Genomic DNA, 18347 nt, shown 5'->3' with positions numbered 1-18347 from the left:
AAGATCAACAACTTTAGGACAACTTTATCCTGGAACTACAGACGGCACAGAAAATGCACAGCCAGTGAGTCTAGGTGTGAAACAACATACTAAGAAACAGATAAAATTGTGTTTTGTACTTGACATCATTTGAAGCACAAGCATGTAGAAGTCTTTCCTTGTTAGATACTTAGGAGGGAAAAAAAAATGTATATATATATGTGTGTGTGTGTGTGTGTGTGTGTGTGTATATATATATATATATAAATGAATTACAGGTAGGATAGACTCTTCAAACATAACTGAATCAAGCTGCTCCCATGTAGAACAGTTCCTTAGCAAGAAGACCAAATACCACCAGCCAATAAATAACAGCTTGACTCTTTCAATCAATGTTGTACTTTTTGAATGACTATTCATCCACGTATCTTTCTCCACAAGAAAAGTGAAGGATCATGAAAACTCAGCAATTCACATAGTGAAGACCAACTCTTCACCCTCAACTTTCCCTGTCACTTTAATTCTCCTCTATTTATATAATTGCATCCCAGTCACAGGGGGATTACCATCATCTTTAACTATTCATTTTCCCTGGTAAGGCATTTAGATCATCCTGCTACTGAAGTCAATTATCTGTGTAATAACTTACATGTTTTCTTTCATCATGAAGAAAAACCACTACATACAAAGCTCTGCAAATTTTAACAGGAAGGGAAAGTGACGTATTCAACACGCAAGGCGGGACGATTAAGAAAGCAGGAGCTGTCAGCCCTCCCATACCGTTGCTGGAGTACAGCATGCTTGGCAAACAAGGTATCCAGGAAGTAAAACTCTGAACCGCCCTGTGATCACAACAATTTAAACAGCAAAATTTCACCACAACTTGTTACGTTCCAAACAGCACACGCATTTGCACAAATGTTTGCATATGTGCCACGCATGCCAACATGTGCTGTTGTTTGCAGGTTACTTTAAGAACAAAATAAATTCCACAAATTATATCTCTTACCATGTTAAGTTCAACTCATACAAAATGTATTTCATGTATTTCAGCTTGTTACCACAGTTACATGCCACCAAACGCCAGCTAATTGCTTATCTAGCAGTAAACCTCCACCATGACAAAGTCACAACTACTATTCAAGACACGCTCACAGTAGTGCATTATAACAGTACGTTAGATCTGGCACTTTCCTGATCTCAGAGTAAACAAAATTCAGTAATATTAATGTTAGAAAACCAACCCATATAAAAAGGGGAGATCTGAGAGGAGTAGAGGAGAAAAGAGGCTTCACAAATTAAATCAATTTATGGAAGAAACAAGACAAAGTGGAGAAGATGAGATCACCCTTTCAGTGCGCGTAAAATATTAGTTCAGCTCAGCCCTAGCATGCACCCGTACCCTAAAAACCCATCATTTCTTGCCAAATTCTTCTGTTTTCCTCTTGCAATTTGCAGTATGATATGTTCATGTCTGAAATAGCTTTTATAAAGGAATATGTTGCTAGACAAAAACCTGGCAGAACTTAAAACTTCCAGAAGACTAATCTCTCTTGGCAGAATCACTGAAAATATTAATTTTTAAAAGGGAATCCCCTTTTATTTCTCATTTGCATTGCTGAATATAATTAAAGGCTACATAGCCAAGTCTGTTCTGCTTCTATTTTTCAGTAAGTCCTAACTTAAAAAAAAAAATCTTTTATTTATTGCATCCTTTATCTCAAGAATAGACATTAAATTTTTTAATACTTCTTTCCAATTTTCTTCTTTTGAAAATAAGCAAGGAAAAGAATCTATGTTTTTAAAATTACTCTAAAGAACAGTAATATAAAAATGAACACTGTAGCACTATAATGCTAAATACACATTAAACCGAACACAAGGCAAATACATAAAAGGCATTGTCAAGACCAGAGACCTAAGACTCTATATATGTAAAAGGCACATGCATATACAAAAAAGAACCAAAACATCCTGAACGTCTAGAATTAACATTACTACAAAATAGCTTCCAGTAAAATGAACACGATATACCCGAGGGCTTCAGGAACTTGATCTAGACATTTGCAATCTAACATTTTAAAGCTAGTAAGGAGCTGTGAATGTTCAGAAATATACAACAGCTAATCTAAACATTGGCAAATGTATCTGTCAGACAAATGACTTTTCTACAAATACGAGACTAGAGAGAAAGAGCAAAGAAATAGAAACTTTGTGCTTTTTAAAATTTGTTTATAAGAAGTTACAAACCAAGTCTTCAGAGCAAGTATTTTTTTCGATATTATTAAATCTCTAGAGAAACCATCTACACAAAATCTAAGATTTGCTTTTATGTGGCATATAAAAAAAATGTTCGCCTACATCTTAAGGCCTTGGGTGATGCATTACTACATCAAGCAACTTTCTCTGATCAGATATCTTAATAACATGTATGAATAGAGCATAACTTGAAATGTTTGCCTTTTTGATACATAAACCTTAGAACTTCTTTAGCAACCAAAAGCAGTATAACAATCTTGCATCATTTCATGATTCTGAAAGACTTCTTCCACCTCAGGTTCATGCAAAAGAAAAAAAAAAAAAAAAAAAGGAAAATGAAATACAAGAAATACGAGAAAAAGCAGTTAAGAGTTGTAGTATTTAAAAAATACTGCCTAAAACCAAAAGCAACACATAAAGAAGTGCTCCAAGAGGAAAATTTTGAATACACTTAACCACTATTTAACTCTGCCTGTTTCTAACAATAGTGGTTTCATCTGCTTGACTGTAGATGCATTAAAATATCCATCCCTTTTTTTCCAGTGATACTAATTGAGGGCACACATCAAGGAATTGATCTACCTGCCTCCCCCTTGGCCATTATTCCCTCATTTTCTTGCAGGACTGACTCTACAGAAACTGTAGAAACTGTCGGTAAATAAGGCTGCACAAATGTCACTGTTAGCCAATGTATCCAGCAAACAGAGTCAATTCCCTTTACGTTCTCCAAGTGGGACTGAACCATTCACGGTGACACGACAATCTTCTTTAGGAGAAAAGAGTACCTATTTCTTTGGATTAGGATTGCTTTGAAATTAATACATTAGGGAGAAAGACATCATAGCTTTTGTTGGTCTTGCATCAATTTCAGAGCTTTTCAGTGGAATATCATTAGTGTAATTAAAATGAACACTTATTTTAAGCTTATTTTTTATGGACTTTCTTAAAAATAAGTTTCTAAAAGATCTACCTTTAGTAACTGTATCGGTTTGCATTATTGACTATTGAAATTAACGCTAACAGAAGCCATTACTAAAAGGAATTGATATAAAGCATACTGAGGCAAATAAATGGATGTTCTAAAATATTTATTACTAGGTTCACTCTCTACGAAAGCTATTAATTTTGTTTAAGGCTTCTGTGCATTTTACATGACAGCAAACAGTCAGGAACCCTTTTCTCAGCAGGACTGAACAACTGTACCAAAGGAAGCTCTCCCATTAAGGGCAGACTGAACTGGAGTTCCACTTCTTAACTACAACATTGCATCCAAGGATATTCAAAAACAGCCCCCTTCACAAATCACTTGTAAGCACTAATGTTACTATTACCTCCAAATTTTCACTCACAGCCAATTTGATTATGTTAATCATGAATGAGGATTATTTTTTAATAGACACTGAAGTCATAATGCTTAAACTATATCAAGTATCACTCAAAAATGATTAACACAATCACAGTAAAGGAGGAAGGAGACAAAACAGTTTTTTGCCTCTCTCTTAAGAAGGAAATTGCTATTCATTCTTTTATTTAATCCTTAAAAATAACCCACATTAGAAATTAGATTGATACAGCAAGATATAGAAAGTGGCAAATTTCAAAGCCTGACAAATATTATCTGCCTTGGCAAGGATTATTCTTAACAATATGAAAGACACAGGACTTCTTTGGCTCTTCTCAGAGTTAGCTCAAGTATTCAATCCAATACATGACTAAACATGGTTTGAAGAGGATCAATCAAATCACAAAGAGGTAAGTCAAAAAAATAGAAAAAATACACCTTATTTTAGTTCAGAATGTAAGACAAGTGCAACATCCTAATAATACTGAGTATTAGCTTACTACATTATAAATTAACAGTCAGTACTAATCCTAAATTGAGACACAAAAGACTCGTGTGAATTTCTGATAAATGCAAAGCAGGATGTTCCTCAGAGAATTTCATCCTTCCCAAGCAGAACGTGTACCTCAGGGATGGCACTCTAAGTTTTCTGTCACACTAGTGCCTCGTAATACTGACACGCTTTTGCATGGAATATTATACCATGGAATGGCTATCACACTCACAATTAATCCAATTAAAGGCTTCTTTCAGCTGAAGGAGCTCTGTAAATTTCTTCATTCATTCACTTTGAGAACTATAAAGGAAGAAAACAGCTGGAATCTTTGAACTTCAGCAAGGTTGAGAAAGAGACCAAGTCCCCCCAGAAGATCTACAATGACTTCCAGAGAAGCCTTGCACATAAGCTTTGTTTTAAAAGAATTTATTTTTTTCTCCTCCAGGTGCTATATATATATTTAGTATATTACTGGACATTTTCTTTAAGAGACCTAACAAAAAAGTTGAGGTACCCAGAAACCTACAAACCTTGCAGTTAGGTCCGTGATATCTGATACTATCCCCAACGCTCTTCATTAATAAAAAACAAAGTCACACAACCACTTTAATAGGAAGAAGCATGAACTTACATTAGCCTCAAAAGAGAAGCTGCTGCCTATAACACAGAGCACAATCACACACTCTTCTTAAGGTTCTTCTGGATTTTTCTGTACAAAAAACCCCATTGTTCCCTGCCACTCAACACTGCTCCCAGCCCTGACATTTGCCTTGCCATTGATCAGATGCTTCCCTGGCTTCTGCCACCTGTGAAGCCTGTTTCTCTAAAATAATTAAGCACCTGTTTGAAGACCCTGCCATCTCTCTTTAGGAGCTGTTTCTGAAGAGTGCCCACTTTCCTGGCTCCCTGGCCATCACTGCATCCTCTGGCTCCAACCTGGAAGGGACATCAGCAGCTCTCCCCACAACAGGCACCACCAACAGGAATCAAGAGATTGAGCAGCAGCCTCTTCTGGCAAAAGGCAGGACTACAGCCCTGCTTGCTTGACACCTACCACCTTTCCAATGGTTACCAAACCCTGCACACATCTCCTAAGAGCCCTTTGTCTGAAAGCTTAAGTTAAACATATGTAAACGTACTCTTCCATAGGAAAGTTTTTCAAGTGCTGACCTACCTCCTCATCCCCAGTGAAACACACAGGGCTGAAGATCAGTGACACAGATGGGTTAGCAGGTAAATTGCACACACTTCACACCCTGAAGTCAATGAAATATAATCTGGCAGAAGCACAGTTGCTCTTACGACTGCTGCTTTAAGGTGCAATTTCTCACTTTCACACTGCCTCCAGGCTCCAGAACTTCATAACCATTAGACACTCGGCCTCTTAGTATAATGCAAACACAGTAAATATTTGGCACATAACAAACCACTGACTGTGACAGAGAAAAGTTAGTCACCTTATTTAAGAACCACAGCGCGTTCTAAGTTATTTGCTATATCAGGAGTTGCTAAAATCCTACATACCAAACGAGTTAGAGTAAGTCTGCACCACCACCAATGAGAAACAGACACTGCAATATTTTGGTTTGCCTTTCTTTAAACAGTTACAGATCCCATTCTATTAAATTTATAATACTTACCACCTAGTTAACATAGGCACATTAATCTCCATAGTTCCTAGACCTCTGGGAGCCAGGATTCCAAAAACTGGACTGAGGATTCAAATTATACTCCTAGATGCAAAGAAACAGCTGAGCCCCTTTGCTACCACGCACTAACAACAGAGCCATGACCAAGCACATTGCTGTGCAGATGGCATTAGCCATGCATGAGTATATTTACAATTAGCAGAGACTAACCATAATTTACAGATAATATTTTCCCTGCAACAGATTGTCACTTTTCATCTTCACTATGCCTTTGCAACTGGGATATTGCTTTTTGTGTTCAAAATTGGCACATTATTCTGAATGCATACATAGGAAAATTGGTTTTGAATTGCCTTCAGTCAGAGAATTACAAGGAAAATGAGGATCAGTAGCTAGTCTGAGGCTTCTAACATAAGTTGTCGGATCTGCAAACAGCTCTGTGCATTGAAAACATAACTGGATTTGTGGGGGGAAACCTCAGGTGTATCAAATTTCTTGCACTCTCCTCTTGTATTTTGTTTTACATTTGTGCTGTCAACACGAAAGCAACTTACTCATGCTCAAAAAATTCAAAGCCTTAAACTAGCACTATTTGTTAAGGCTTTCAACCAATAGTTAAGGAAGAGCACAGCCATAGTCTATAAACCATTAGGTTATCCACCAAGCATACTTTAATTGTACAAGAGATAAATTATACACAACTGGAAAGCATTTATGTCTATAAATGGATCCATGATTTAAGTACATTTAATCATGTCGAACAAAAGGTTAAGAACCATTTGGCAAACAGCTCAAAAGTACTCTGGTGGGGACAGAAACAGACAAAATAGTTTCAGAGTGGACTACAGAGTGTATAGAAGAACACTTTCTCTAAATCAAGACAAAAAAATAAGGTAGGACTCTACAGCTATTTAATTTTGTTCTCTATACTGGGGCTCAATTTTTCAGTGGGTTTGCTTCAGGGCCTCTCTTCTAGAGACTTGGATCTACACAACTTTACTTAGTTTAAAAATAAATGCTCACTGTATCAACTTTGTGATCTGCCCCAGCTGAAGCCCTACCGAGCTGTATCTTGGCGTAATGCAAGACTGAAGAATATTTATTCTTATCATGTGCAGAATCGTATACAGTTGTGTAATTTAATAAAAACAAGGACAAGCAAACTAGCAAAGGACACTAGACAATAAATCCTTACTGGAAAGGAATTTACAATTTCGAAAAAAGATCATTACTTTTTTATAACAATAGCTTCTTGGTATACAATTTCTACAATAAGTCAGAAGAGTTTGAATAAATTTGTTTGTACTTACAATCTAAAATTAAACTGTTCAGAACCTCTCAATACACTCTACTCAGAAACTGAAATGTGAAATTCCATGCTATATCTAGCCTAGTATTTGTAATTCAACCAAATAAGACAACAATATTTGCTTTACTAATTTCCTTTTTGATAACTGTCTGAACGCAGACCAGTCCAACAACTTCAGTAAAAAAGTCAAGCTGAAAGAGGAAAGGCTCTCTGTTATTCTTGAGTTTTATCGCTTCCTTAAATGAGTCATAACAGTTATCAGATGCTCTCTGTTTGTTTTTATATAAACAGCTTTGAAATGCATGGCTTGTAGGGTGTAATAATTTAATACATACAAAATGAAGATATTTACCCTCAATAGTACTCCCAGTCACGGCTCTTGACTAAGAACTTTCTCATTTCCTTTTTCGTACACTAAGCCTGTCTGGAAATATGTGTGACATGTTAAAGAAATGCATATGCTTACACTTAAAATAAACACGCACACTTAAAATAAGCATGCACTTACATAACAGTATAACCTCACAATAGGGCTCCACAAGCCAAAGGAAAAAATGATACCAAAACACTAGGCTTAAAACAAGCAGCAACCTAAACACAATCTTAAAAAAAAAAAAAAAAAAATCACCAGTTGCAAACTAGAAACAAGGGAACAATAAATCTTAGCATTAGTTTAAAAATCCCACCTTACTGTTTAGCATGTTAACTGAAGAGATGGCCATCAATACTTTGACTTCACAGGTTAGTGAGAAAACCTACAGAAGTGCAAACTATTCTTGATTTGGTCCACAGCTCTGTAGAGAAGCTAATTCACAACATCAGCACCTAACGGCTTCCTGTCACCATGCATAGATTCATCATCTTTGCATGACTTAAATAAATAAAAATAAAAAACCAGCTGCACTTCAAGTGTCTTTTTAACAAACATTTTTCTTTTAATATGAAGTTCCCTTTCGTGAAATTAAATCCTTGCAGGCAAATTAGAGATGTACTTAAAGATATCGCACCCAAGTCTCAAAGTAAATGTCTCAAAAAAAGACCAAAAGAGAAACTAATACACCTAAAATCGGTGTAACAGGCTATTAGGAGCAAGAAAGCATTGTTCAAAATCTTAAGTTATGTCCAAGTGAGGCAAATGCTAACAGTTCGCTCAAACACACAACAGCAAGCGAGTTAGCTCAATCACACAGCAGCAAGACCGCAGAGCCTGTATGGGTAAAATAAATCAAAATCTAAAATGAATGTTCAGAAAAGATATGGCTATAGCAGAAAACAAGTTTGGGCAACCAGGTTCACAATGGAGAATCTTGAGAAGGCAAAAATATGCATATGCACTGAAGACTATCTCAAATTAATGTTCCTAAAGATTAGTTTCTCAAGCAAACAAAAACAAACAAACAAAAAAAAACAAAAAGAACAAAAAAGTGACAAACTCAAGGGTACCTTACAGTACTAGAATTATTACATTCATGCAAAAATTCTAAAGAAACAGGACTGAAACAATGCAAAACAACCTTTTTTTTCCACTCCAAAATCCCCAAAGGGTGTCCAGACAAATTACTAATTGTAAAGTTACTGGACAACTCTCTATATTGAGCAATTATGCAGAGAATTCCAAAGAACAGAATTAGTGGGCATGCTGAATTTTCTGACACACTGGGAAAGAACCAAGACAATTATAGAAAGAAATCACAATTCCAAAACCTAGAACATTTACAATAGGGAATATTGTTTCACTCTTTCTGGGGAAGCAACTATGGAAATACTCCAATTTTTTCTAGCACTGGTAGCACTTTTCAGTAAGACCCTCTATAGGGAAAGTGTGAGACAGAGGTAAAAAGAACAATTCCCAGAACACAGACCAAAACATTGAAGCGTCCATCTGCAGCAAGTTATGCCTGTAGAGAACACAGAGGAAAAGACGATAATAAAATGCAGGCATTTTAACAAAAAGCATCTTCAATGTGGCAGACTTTTCTCTACACAACATTTAACAAATACCTTGTTAATTTTTTCAAGGTTAAAAAAAAGGCATATATACCATACAGGTGCATGACGTGACCAAATATAAACATAAAATTCTGCTGTTTGGTTCCTTGATACTCAGAAGCCGTAAAATTATGAAACTGCATCAGCCAACTGAAAAGCTCTTGACAACCATTAGCAACGGACAATGAATACCTATCTCACTCAAGTAACAGTCAGTACATTGTAAGTAAGTTTACAATACTGCTAAAATAATATTGACCCAATGTGTCCCTCAAAAAGTGGGCTGAAGGAAATGCAGGGTCACCTGTGTTGAGGTGCCGAGTGGCCAGGCACAGCTACGCAGGAACACACTGCACAACCTCTGAGAACAGCGCTGGGAAAAAAGTAACAACCCTCATTTTACACTTTGGGCAAGCATAGCTTTTTAGGATGTGCTGTCCACAGATGCACTCTTTATGCACATGTGCGCCAATCATTAGAAGATGATGACAAAAATAATCACTCAATAAAATTTTCAGATGAATCTTCAATTCTCCTTACATAAAGGCAATCCTCAATAGTACAAAACCCCAGTAGTACAGCATACTCTTTTATATATACATACATCTGTATGTATTTATGCTGTATATCAAAGAGCAAGCACACGCAAGCACAGAGGGCTGAGTAACAGAACAATCAGCAGAATTCCTACATACATTAGAATTTGTGGGTGAGGAAAGCAGGTCTTGAAACTTTCTTTTAAACTCTGTCCTTATGGATGTTATTCACAGAAGTTTCCATTCGTCCAGAGACAGGTATCAAAAATTCTAATGTAAGGGCAGCTGTTTGACAAGAGATGCCCAGTTTGAAGACTTTGTCCTTTTTTTTTTCCCCCAAACTAAAAGGTTCCAGTTAAAAAGTTTGAGCTTCAGCCATACTGCCATCAACAGAAGTCTAGATGCCTTTCTGCACAACTATGTCGTATGAAAAAAATGCCAGTATTCATTCCACCTCATTTGTAGAAAATTTAAACTTCCCATGACAGTGAACAAGAAGCAGGCATAAAATTCATCACAACTGAGTCACCAGAAGTTCTAGGATCTGTCCCAGGAGGGACCTGGGGAAGACCTCACAAAATACCACATGTGACAAGAATTCAAAATGAAGTTTTCAATGAGGTCCTACTCTTCTCATTGCCTTTGTTTACCAAAAAGACAGTCTTCAGTGAGGAAGATTTGAAGATGGGGAAAAGAGGGGAGGGTCCATCAGCTATAGTACTAAAGTACAGTACATAGTACTATGCACTAAAGCAAATAAGAATTTGCTTACTTCATCAAAATAGACAAAGAATCATAAAACCAAGAAAAACATAAGTGGCATCTTTTAGAAAATAAGCAGTTGCTGTGAGAGGGTATGAGACAATATGACATGCAGAACATTGCAAATACTTCTGCTAAATGGCACTTCATAAAATTAATGTCAGGAGTGTTTCAGGGATACGAAGCAGCTCAACTCTGCTTCAGTGATTAAGACAATTTGTGTCAATATACTCAGATCGAAAAACCACTCCATTATACAGTTTTGAGTCATTTTAACTAAGAGATTATAGAAAAAAATATATTTGATATTGCATATGATATTCTTAAGGATATCAACAGGCAACACAAGGTCTATAAAGAGTGCGAGGTTCCACTCATATTACTATACTTAAAGAAATAACTGAAATACCCACCAAGCACAAGCACACCCTCTTTTTCACACATTGATGAAAACGACATAGCCTCCTAACACTGAAATTGGGAGGATGAAATGTATGGTCTTCTCTGGAGACAAAAAAAACGATTAAGTAATTATGGACAATATTCTAAAGACAAAGTAACGGAACAGACTTAATAACCCCACACTTTTAAAAATCTTTATGTAAAGAGGGATGCTGACAGGTATCGAACTAAAATGGCTCCATCTACTGGTTAAAATAAACATTTCATACTCATCACAGACTACACTAACACTAGTCAATAAATAGCAATAATTTTAACTACCTGTGAAAATCAGAGCTCAGTGGGTACCAAGCACAAGCTAATGTGGCACTTAAATAGCTGATCCTTTTTAATCACCATTGATATAATCTGGTGAGATGGATTTGGAAAGCTTGTGTAACTAACTAATATAACACACAGCAGAGCCTCTAGGACATCAAGACTGACTTTTTAAATGCAAATATGCTTATTTAAAACAATATTGTATATTTCAGCTGCTGCTAATTGTGCAAATGTATATTTAGAAACACATATCTATATATTACTATATTACTGTAGACAATGTAATAAATTCTGTAGAAGAATCAATATTCTCAGTTTTGTACCTCCACGGGGGAATATGAAAGGTGCTGATGCACCTCAAGCACTTTGCAGGCAGTTTCCAGAAATCCTTTATATCTCATAGCTCAAAGTTAAATACCAGCTAAACTACTCTGACTTTTACTGATCCATAAGGTTAAGCAATTTGTATACTTATAGTGCTTTCTACTGTGCATCTACTTACTTATAAAATTTTATTCATATCACAATTTCAGAATTTTGGCTAGATATCTGTCTTACTAAAATTATTTGAGGTGTTCCCAAACTTTGTTTTTCCAGAATGTAACAAACTAAAGGCATGACAATACTCACTGAGGCATTCTACAGTTCTTATGAAAGTGTTATTATGTTTTTGTATGTTATAGTAATATATTTTACCAATTACTGGTAAAATTTTAAGTACTACTTAACTATCAACTTACATACCTTAGCTTTATTTCCTATCCACTGAAGCTTAAGGAAAGCTCAAGTTTAGGAAAGCTATGGGCAACTTAGGAAGAACTTAAAAAGACTGCCAGTGTACACAGCTAATGGCAGTAACTTGACTGAGAAATGATCAAGGACATAGCTCATGGTGCAGGTGTCTATGAGGTAGTACACTAACCAAGTCTATAGCTCATGAAGAGTGCAGTACAGAAATTTCTGAGCAGTTTCTCTCCCAGAAGTTACAGATGCAGGTCAGCGAGATGCTACGAGCAGCTAATCAACTTCTCTCTCCAAGCTATTTATCAGAGGCACTGTCATACCGCCATATAACCGTACTGCTTTAACTTCCAGAGATCCAGCATTCAGTCAGATACCGCAGACTTGTCAGTGAGGAGAGCTTACTCTGCTGTGTTCCATTCTGCAGTACAGATATCCTCTCAGTTATCCTTGTCCAGCTATAAAGGGAATACAACATTATACTAATATGAAAGAAAAAAAAAAAGGTACCTGCATAATATTCTCCTCTCAGTTGAATTACTATCAGGGAGGAAAAAGTCAAAGAAGAGGCCAATAATCACACACACCAAAAAAGGAGCTTTTATAGTATTTAGTTTCTAGAAATTACCCAAGATATGTGGAAAGATATAAGGTAGTCAACATTGTAAAATTTTGTTTTACTGCATTGATGTTACCCGCATTCTTGCGTACAAAGTACCACATCCATGTTCTAAGCTTGGATTTACCTATCAAAAGGTTTCAGCAGCTACCCAAGAGGTGCACTATGCAATTGGACAACACTGCCAAGCTATCTGAAATGCTGTAACTAGACCCAAGCTTGATTTTCAAATCATATATTCCACTCTAGCTGTCACTTAAAACCTGGTACTCCTTTGAAATATAAACATGACATTATACGAAAGCTTTTATCTTGAAAAGGAGAATCATTTTGTGCTTTTTATTACTAAACTGAGCCATAATCTCCAGCAGGATTCCAATCTTTAGGCTAATTTTCACGCAGTTTTATACATTTTTATTTTGGGTAGCTCAGATTTATGTTAACCTACACTCCTCAAACCATCAAGGTTTTTTTTTTTTTTTTTTAAAAAAAATCTGTAAAGTTGGAATATGAGGCACTAACTACATCAGGACAAGAAGATGGAGAGACCCCACTGAGATGATGAATTCTGTTAGTGAAGTGAGCTTCTATCTGGAACAGTCTTCAAATCCCGCCTAACATGAAAACCTGAAGCTGCAATTGCAACACGACCACTGTTGAAAAGGCAAGTCTAAACCCCACCTTATAAGGCACACACACAGCTTAAAAAAAAAAAAAAAAAAAGCCAATCATACAGTTAAATTGGAAAAAGCAGAAGCACATTAATGGCCTCTTCAGTGACATCTGGCAGAGAGTGTTACTGCAATGGTTTGCCTAGGAAAGCCAGATGGAGAGCCCTGGAAGATTGCCCTTCTCCAACAAGAGCCACTAGCGCTTCTATTATCATCAGCACAGTGATTTAAAATAAAAGCCTCCTTGAATGTGGCAGTGCCAACTTTTGATGCCAGATTCCGTTCTCCCTACGATCTTATACTTCAGAACTTAAAATATGACACTAACGGACAAAGAGCCCCCCAGAATTCAAAAAAAAAAAAAAAAAAAAAATCACAAAGCCTCCATTACAGACACAATACTTCATCTTACACATAAATACAGTCCACTTTCCAACATTTGAATAAAAAAGAGACCGCATAAAGGGAGGAAATTTAAAAAAAAAAAAAAAAAGGGGAAACCATAGACAATAATGTTCAAAGAGCACCAACAGTTATCACACCTGATTAAACGCAGGGCTACTTCCCAGGGTACCACACATGTGCCAGGCTTCAGGAGGACTTGCCGCACACACGCCCCCACCCCACTCACTCTGAGCTGCATCCCTGCATCTGTACCACAACCACAGGTCTGGAAAACACAGATCAGAGATTCTCGAGACATCTTTCAGGAGTCATCTGCAGGAGGTTGACAAGGAAATGGCCTCACTAGCTGAATTTCATTCATTAGGCAACAGAGGGGGAGAAAAAAAGAAAATAAATAAGTAAATAAATATGCCCTCCAGGACCACCCATTGCATTCCAAAAGAAAATCCATCTCATATCAATGAAGTTTCAGAGAAGTTAGCTGAGATGAATAAAATAAAGCCTTTTCTTCTATGTCCAGACCCACCCTCCCATCCCAAAACAAAAATAATAGAAAGGAAATCAAAAAAAAAAAAGTCATTTTTTTCCATGAAGAAGTGTGACCCACTTTTCCATCAAGAGACACAATGTGCTCCCATTACTCAGGGAGTATACATGAGGCAGTACCAAATATAAAGCAAACAAATCTGCTTTATTGTCTTTTTTATTAAAAGCAGCATACAGATATCTTATGGAAATACCTGCAAAATAGAGATAGAACTGAAATTCAAGTTCTTTCTAAATGCTACTTATGCTGCTGCAAATATTAAATAATTGTATCTGACGTGAAAACATATTGTGGTTTCATATAGAAATGTTTGATACAAATATCCACGAAGTGTTTTTTATCCTTACTTTCATCCCCTCTATTGCATCCTTGCTTGCAACAGACTTTCTAAATCATCATGATTAGAAATTAATGTCCATACCCCAGGCACCCTTGTTACTTTACCCACCTCAGTGAAACAGTGGTAAGCATAAGTCAAAGAGAGAATTTTGAATTCTCCAGAGCACCTTGCTCTGTAAGAGGAAAATAAATAATCTGGTTGATTATGCAACATACGGAAACTATATGATGGTTTCTTATTTAAACCTAAAATTGAAGGTCCTTCTATCCAGTCTCCGAAAGATTTCGCAACTAGGGATTATTTTTCCACAATGAGACTCATCTCTTCCATTTCTGGTGTACCAATCTCTGTTTTCACCAAATGCAAGAGGCACCACATTCACACGCCCCCACTTAAAAACACCACAGAAGAGCAGCTTGCACAAGGAACCTGGATGTCCACAGCCAGGGCTCCCTTGAATTACAACCATGCTGTCTGTAAGCAGACAAGTTGCAGCTACACCTGGTATTTCAAAATCTGCGCTTAGGCTGTTAGAGACTAAGAACACACAGTAGAGAACAGAAGTGGTGGCTGTTGATGCCTTCTCAACAACAACAACAACAAAAACAAACAACAACAAAAAAAGCCACCACTCTCCAGTGATGAATATCACAATGACAAAAATATGAAACTAGAGCAAAGATCATAGGTGCAGTGTCAAACTCACCACTGGGTAAAAATCAAAATGATAACGCACTACTCTTACACACACACATAACTTAAGCAAACCAAAAAAATAAAAAAAAAGTAGGTGTCGAGGGAAGAGGAAGAACAAGTCATGAATACACTGTACAACACCTCTCCATTATGCTCTTCCAACCTCCAGCTATTTTCAGCTCAGATTTCCTGAGGCTGATGTTCATTCATTTATTAACCTCAATGCATGTCTCCTCCAAATTCTTCTCCAATTTCTACCCTAGTCCATGCAAACTTCTCCTATACAAGCTGTTTAGAAAGTGTACCAGTAAAATTCCTGCCCAGAGTGAAGAACCACCTCCTTTTGTGTACTCTGAAGTGAGCTCCTATCAGCTTCAGTTGGCATCTCCTACCTCATGGAGCTAACTTCGCTGCTTGCTTCATCTCCATCTACCCTCTTCATAGCTCTGCATTACAGAGCTCTAATGCATCTTGGCTCCACCTCCAAGTCCCAGCCTATTCAAACACCCAGGAGCTAATTCCTGCCTCTGATCACCCTCGCTATCCTTCCCTTTGTCATCTCCTAAGCTATGCATCTTTCCTGAAAAGTGGGAGCAGAGATGCTTGCAGTATGTAAGGTTTTGAAAGAACCATGGACTTCCGCAGTGATGTATCTGCTTTCTGTTGTATTCCTTCTGGTTGTATTAATTATGGGAGGCATTTGATCCCCCCGCCACACACATGCGTTTACTTTGCCAAGCAACCAGCTTCCTAAACATACAAGTGTCCTAAACCACTTGATGGCTCTATTCTTTTAAGACTAGACCTACAACACAAAACAAGGCGGTTTAGGAAGTATTTTCATACTTTTTAGGAAATTGATCCAGCAGGAAGAGAAACTGATCAACAGAGGTGCTTCTCTGCACAAGAAGCACCACAACTCGCTTATTTCTACCTAATAGTCCATTAGCACAGAATTATCTAACTTGCCCCCCTTACCTACACTGGAGAAGGAAGAAAAAGAAGAGCTGGGGAGCCATTTGTTTGATCATGCTTCTTTTTGTGGTTTTAAGCAGCACTAACTCCTCAGACTGCATTCATGCTTCTTACAAAGCCTGTCATCTTACAAAGAGATCTCTGAGAATCTATGGAAGCAGAGCCGTTCCAGTAAACTCTTCCAAGAGTAGTACGGCCTGTACTAGCAGAAGCACAGGATGGCCTACGCCACTTGGAAAACAAAATAACTTAAGTTACATGGTCAAAGCTACTCGAGTTTTGGCGGCAGTATCATACCAGTAAGCATGCCTCTTACACATGAAATCTCACAAAACAACTATTGGTGTGATGCAGTGGTGCATTAGATGTGCATTTTTTTTTCTCCTCGAGTTCCTACTAATCTTTCTATTCTTCTCTTTCACATGTATCTGGCCATTTCACTTTGTACCAGGTACAGTTATCTTCTGAATACCACTCTGCACACCCCAACTTTCTTGCCACTTACAGTGGTCCTCCAATCAAGCTTTAACCACATGAGCATCTTTCACATTAACACCACACACCTGTATCCCAAAGATTCTGCAACTTGCTACATATAGCCTTGTATCTAGTTACAAAAGAGGAGAATTCTCCTGACAGCTAACAAGACTGACACAGAAGTAAGGTAGTTTTAACGTGGATTAAAACTAAAAAAACAGCTTGCTTTCACTGAAAGTATTTTGAACAAGATAACACGGATTAGGAACAAGCCTTTTTATTGCAAAGACAAGCCCATGGAGAAGTGGGTAGATTTCCAAGGTCCTGGAGGTAAGCAATTGCAGTAGTTTCTGAAGACCACAAACACAGGAAGAATCCAAGGAAGACGTAATATTTGTGGATCTTTAAGCCTGTAAATTACCAAAGGTCCTGTTATAACAAAGGAAACACTAAACACATTGATGTCACAGGAAGCAAGAGCTTCATTAGATTGCCAATTTTATCAAATGTGACTCAAGTCTCTCCTTGAAAAGTAACGGAAAAAAAAAAAAAAGAGGTGAAAACTAGGGTGCGTTCCGTGTTGTTTCTGGGGCTGTTTCTCTGTCTATCACAGCACACTTTGTGTTTAAAAAAAAAAAAAAAAAAGCACACATCCCTCTTCCTGAGGCATTAAAAAGCAGCCGCTGTGTGACACCTTGGAAAACGCCTTGGAGAGGAGCATCAGCGTAAGGACACAGAGGCTCATTAACAAACCCCAGACCTTGAGTCATCTGACAGGAGGGGAAATTACAACTGTGGAGCCACATGTATTTCTCAGCGGCGCAGGAAGTAAAGGCAACACATGTCTGTTTTACTTCGCCACGGGCCCTGGGAGGAAATGAGCCTCGCGCCTCCCCGCCCGCCGCCGCTTGCAGAAGTGCTCGAGCCGCCCGGGAACTCGCCGCCCGGCCGGGCGCCCACATGGGAAGCCGGCCGGCCATGCGTGCGCGCTCCCCCCGCGCCCAGGAACTCGTCAGAGGCGCCGCGGAGGAGGAGGAGGGGGCGGCCGGCGGGGCGAGGCGAGGCGAGGGGCGGCCGCCGCCGCTAGGGCTCACAAAGGACGGGGGAGGCGGCGGCGCGCGGGGCCGGCCCCGCGTCCCTCCCGCCGGGCACACGCCGCGGCCAGGCCCCGCGCGGGCGGCGCGGACAAAGACCCCCGCCCAACGGCGGGAGGTGGGGAGCAGCGGCCGCGGGGAGGGGGTAACGGTCACCGGGGGAGGGACTAACGGCCACCGCGTGGGGAGGAGGCGGGGGGCGCACGCGGCCGGCACGCGCGCACCTGCGGGGGCCGGGGCGACCCTGGCGCCGCCGGGAGGGGGCACGGGGAGAGGGGGGACCCTGCCACCGGCTGCGCCCTCCCCCGCTCGAGGGGGACACAAAGAGGACCCGGGACACAAAGCGGCCGCCCACCCGCGCCCTCCCCGAGGGCAGCCCTCCTTTGTGCGCACTCCCCGCCGCCCCGGGCGCCCGCGCCGCGCGTTACCGTGGTGAGCAGCGGTCTCATCTGCTCGCCCGCCCGCTCCTCTTCCATCGCGGCGGCGGGCGCAGAAAGAGAGCGAGCAGGAAGGCGGGCTGCGCGCGGGGCCCGGCGCTACCCCCGAGCTACCGCGGCCGGTGGTGCCGGTGCCCTCGGGACGGGACGCGGCAGCCGCCGAGCGCTGCGCTGGGCTGCGCCGCGGGCTGAGCCGAGACCCACTCGGCGCGGCCGCTGCCCCCGCCCCGCGCGCGGCCCGCGCCGCCGCCGCCAATGGGAGGGCGCGCGGCGGCCCCGTGCCCGCCGCCCCGCCCCGCGC

The 18347-nt window shown here is 39.6% G+C and overlaps 1 protein-coding gene across 3 annotated transcripts in view; it reads right to left on the bottom strand.

Moving 5' to 3' along the window:
* Positions 1 to 18140, bottom strand: part of SLC4A7 (solute carrier family 4 member 7) — a 79683-nt gene extending 61543 nt beyond the window's left edge. For all 3 annotated transcript variants that reach the window (XM_088521178.1, XM_088521176.1, XM_088521177.1), the window contains exon 1: positions 18038 to 18140. In XM_088521178.1, the coding sequence (XP_088377304.1) occupies positions 18038 to 18085 (48 nt within the window). In that variant the 5' untranslated portion in view covers positions 18086 to 18140. The remainder of the gene's footprint in view (positions 1 to 18037) is intronic.
* Positions 18141 to 18347: the final 207 nt, after the last annotated feature.

This window comes from Tinamus guttatus, unplaced genomic scaffold, assembly GCF_059628265.1.
Source record: "Tinamus guttatus ecotype Peru unplaced genomic scaffold, ASM5962826v1 Tinamus_guttatus_pri_ptg000115l, whole genome shotgun sequence".
Classification (NCBI taxonomy): domain Eukaryota; kingdom Metazoa; phylum Chordata; class Aves; order Tinamiformes; family Tinamidae; genus Tinamus; species Tinamus guttatus.
The sequence above is the reverse complement of the archived record's forward strand: the minus strand, read 5'-3'. Positions and strand labels throughout refer to the sequence as shown.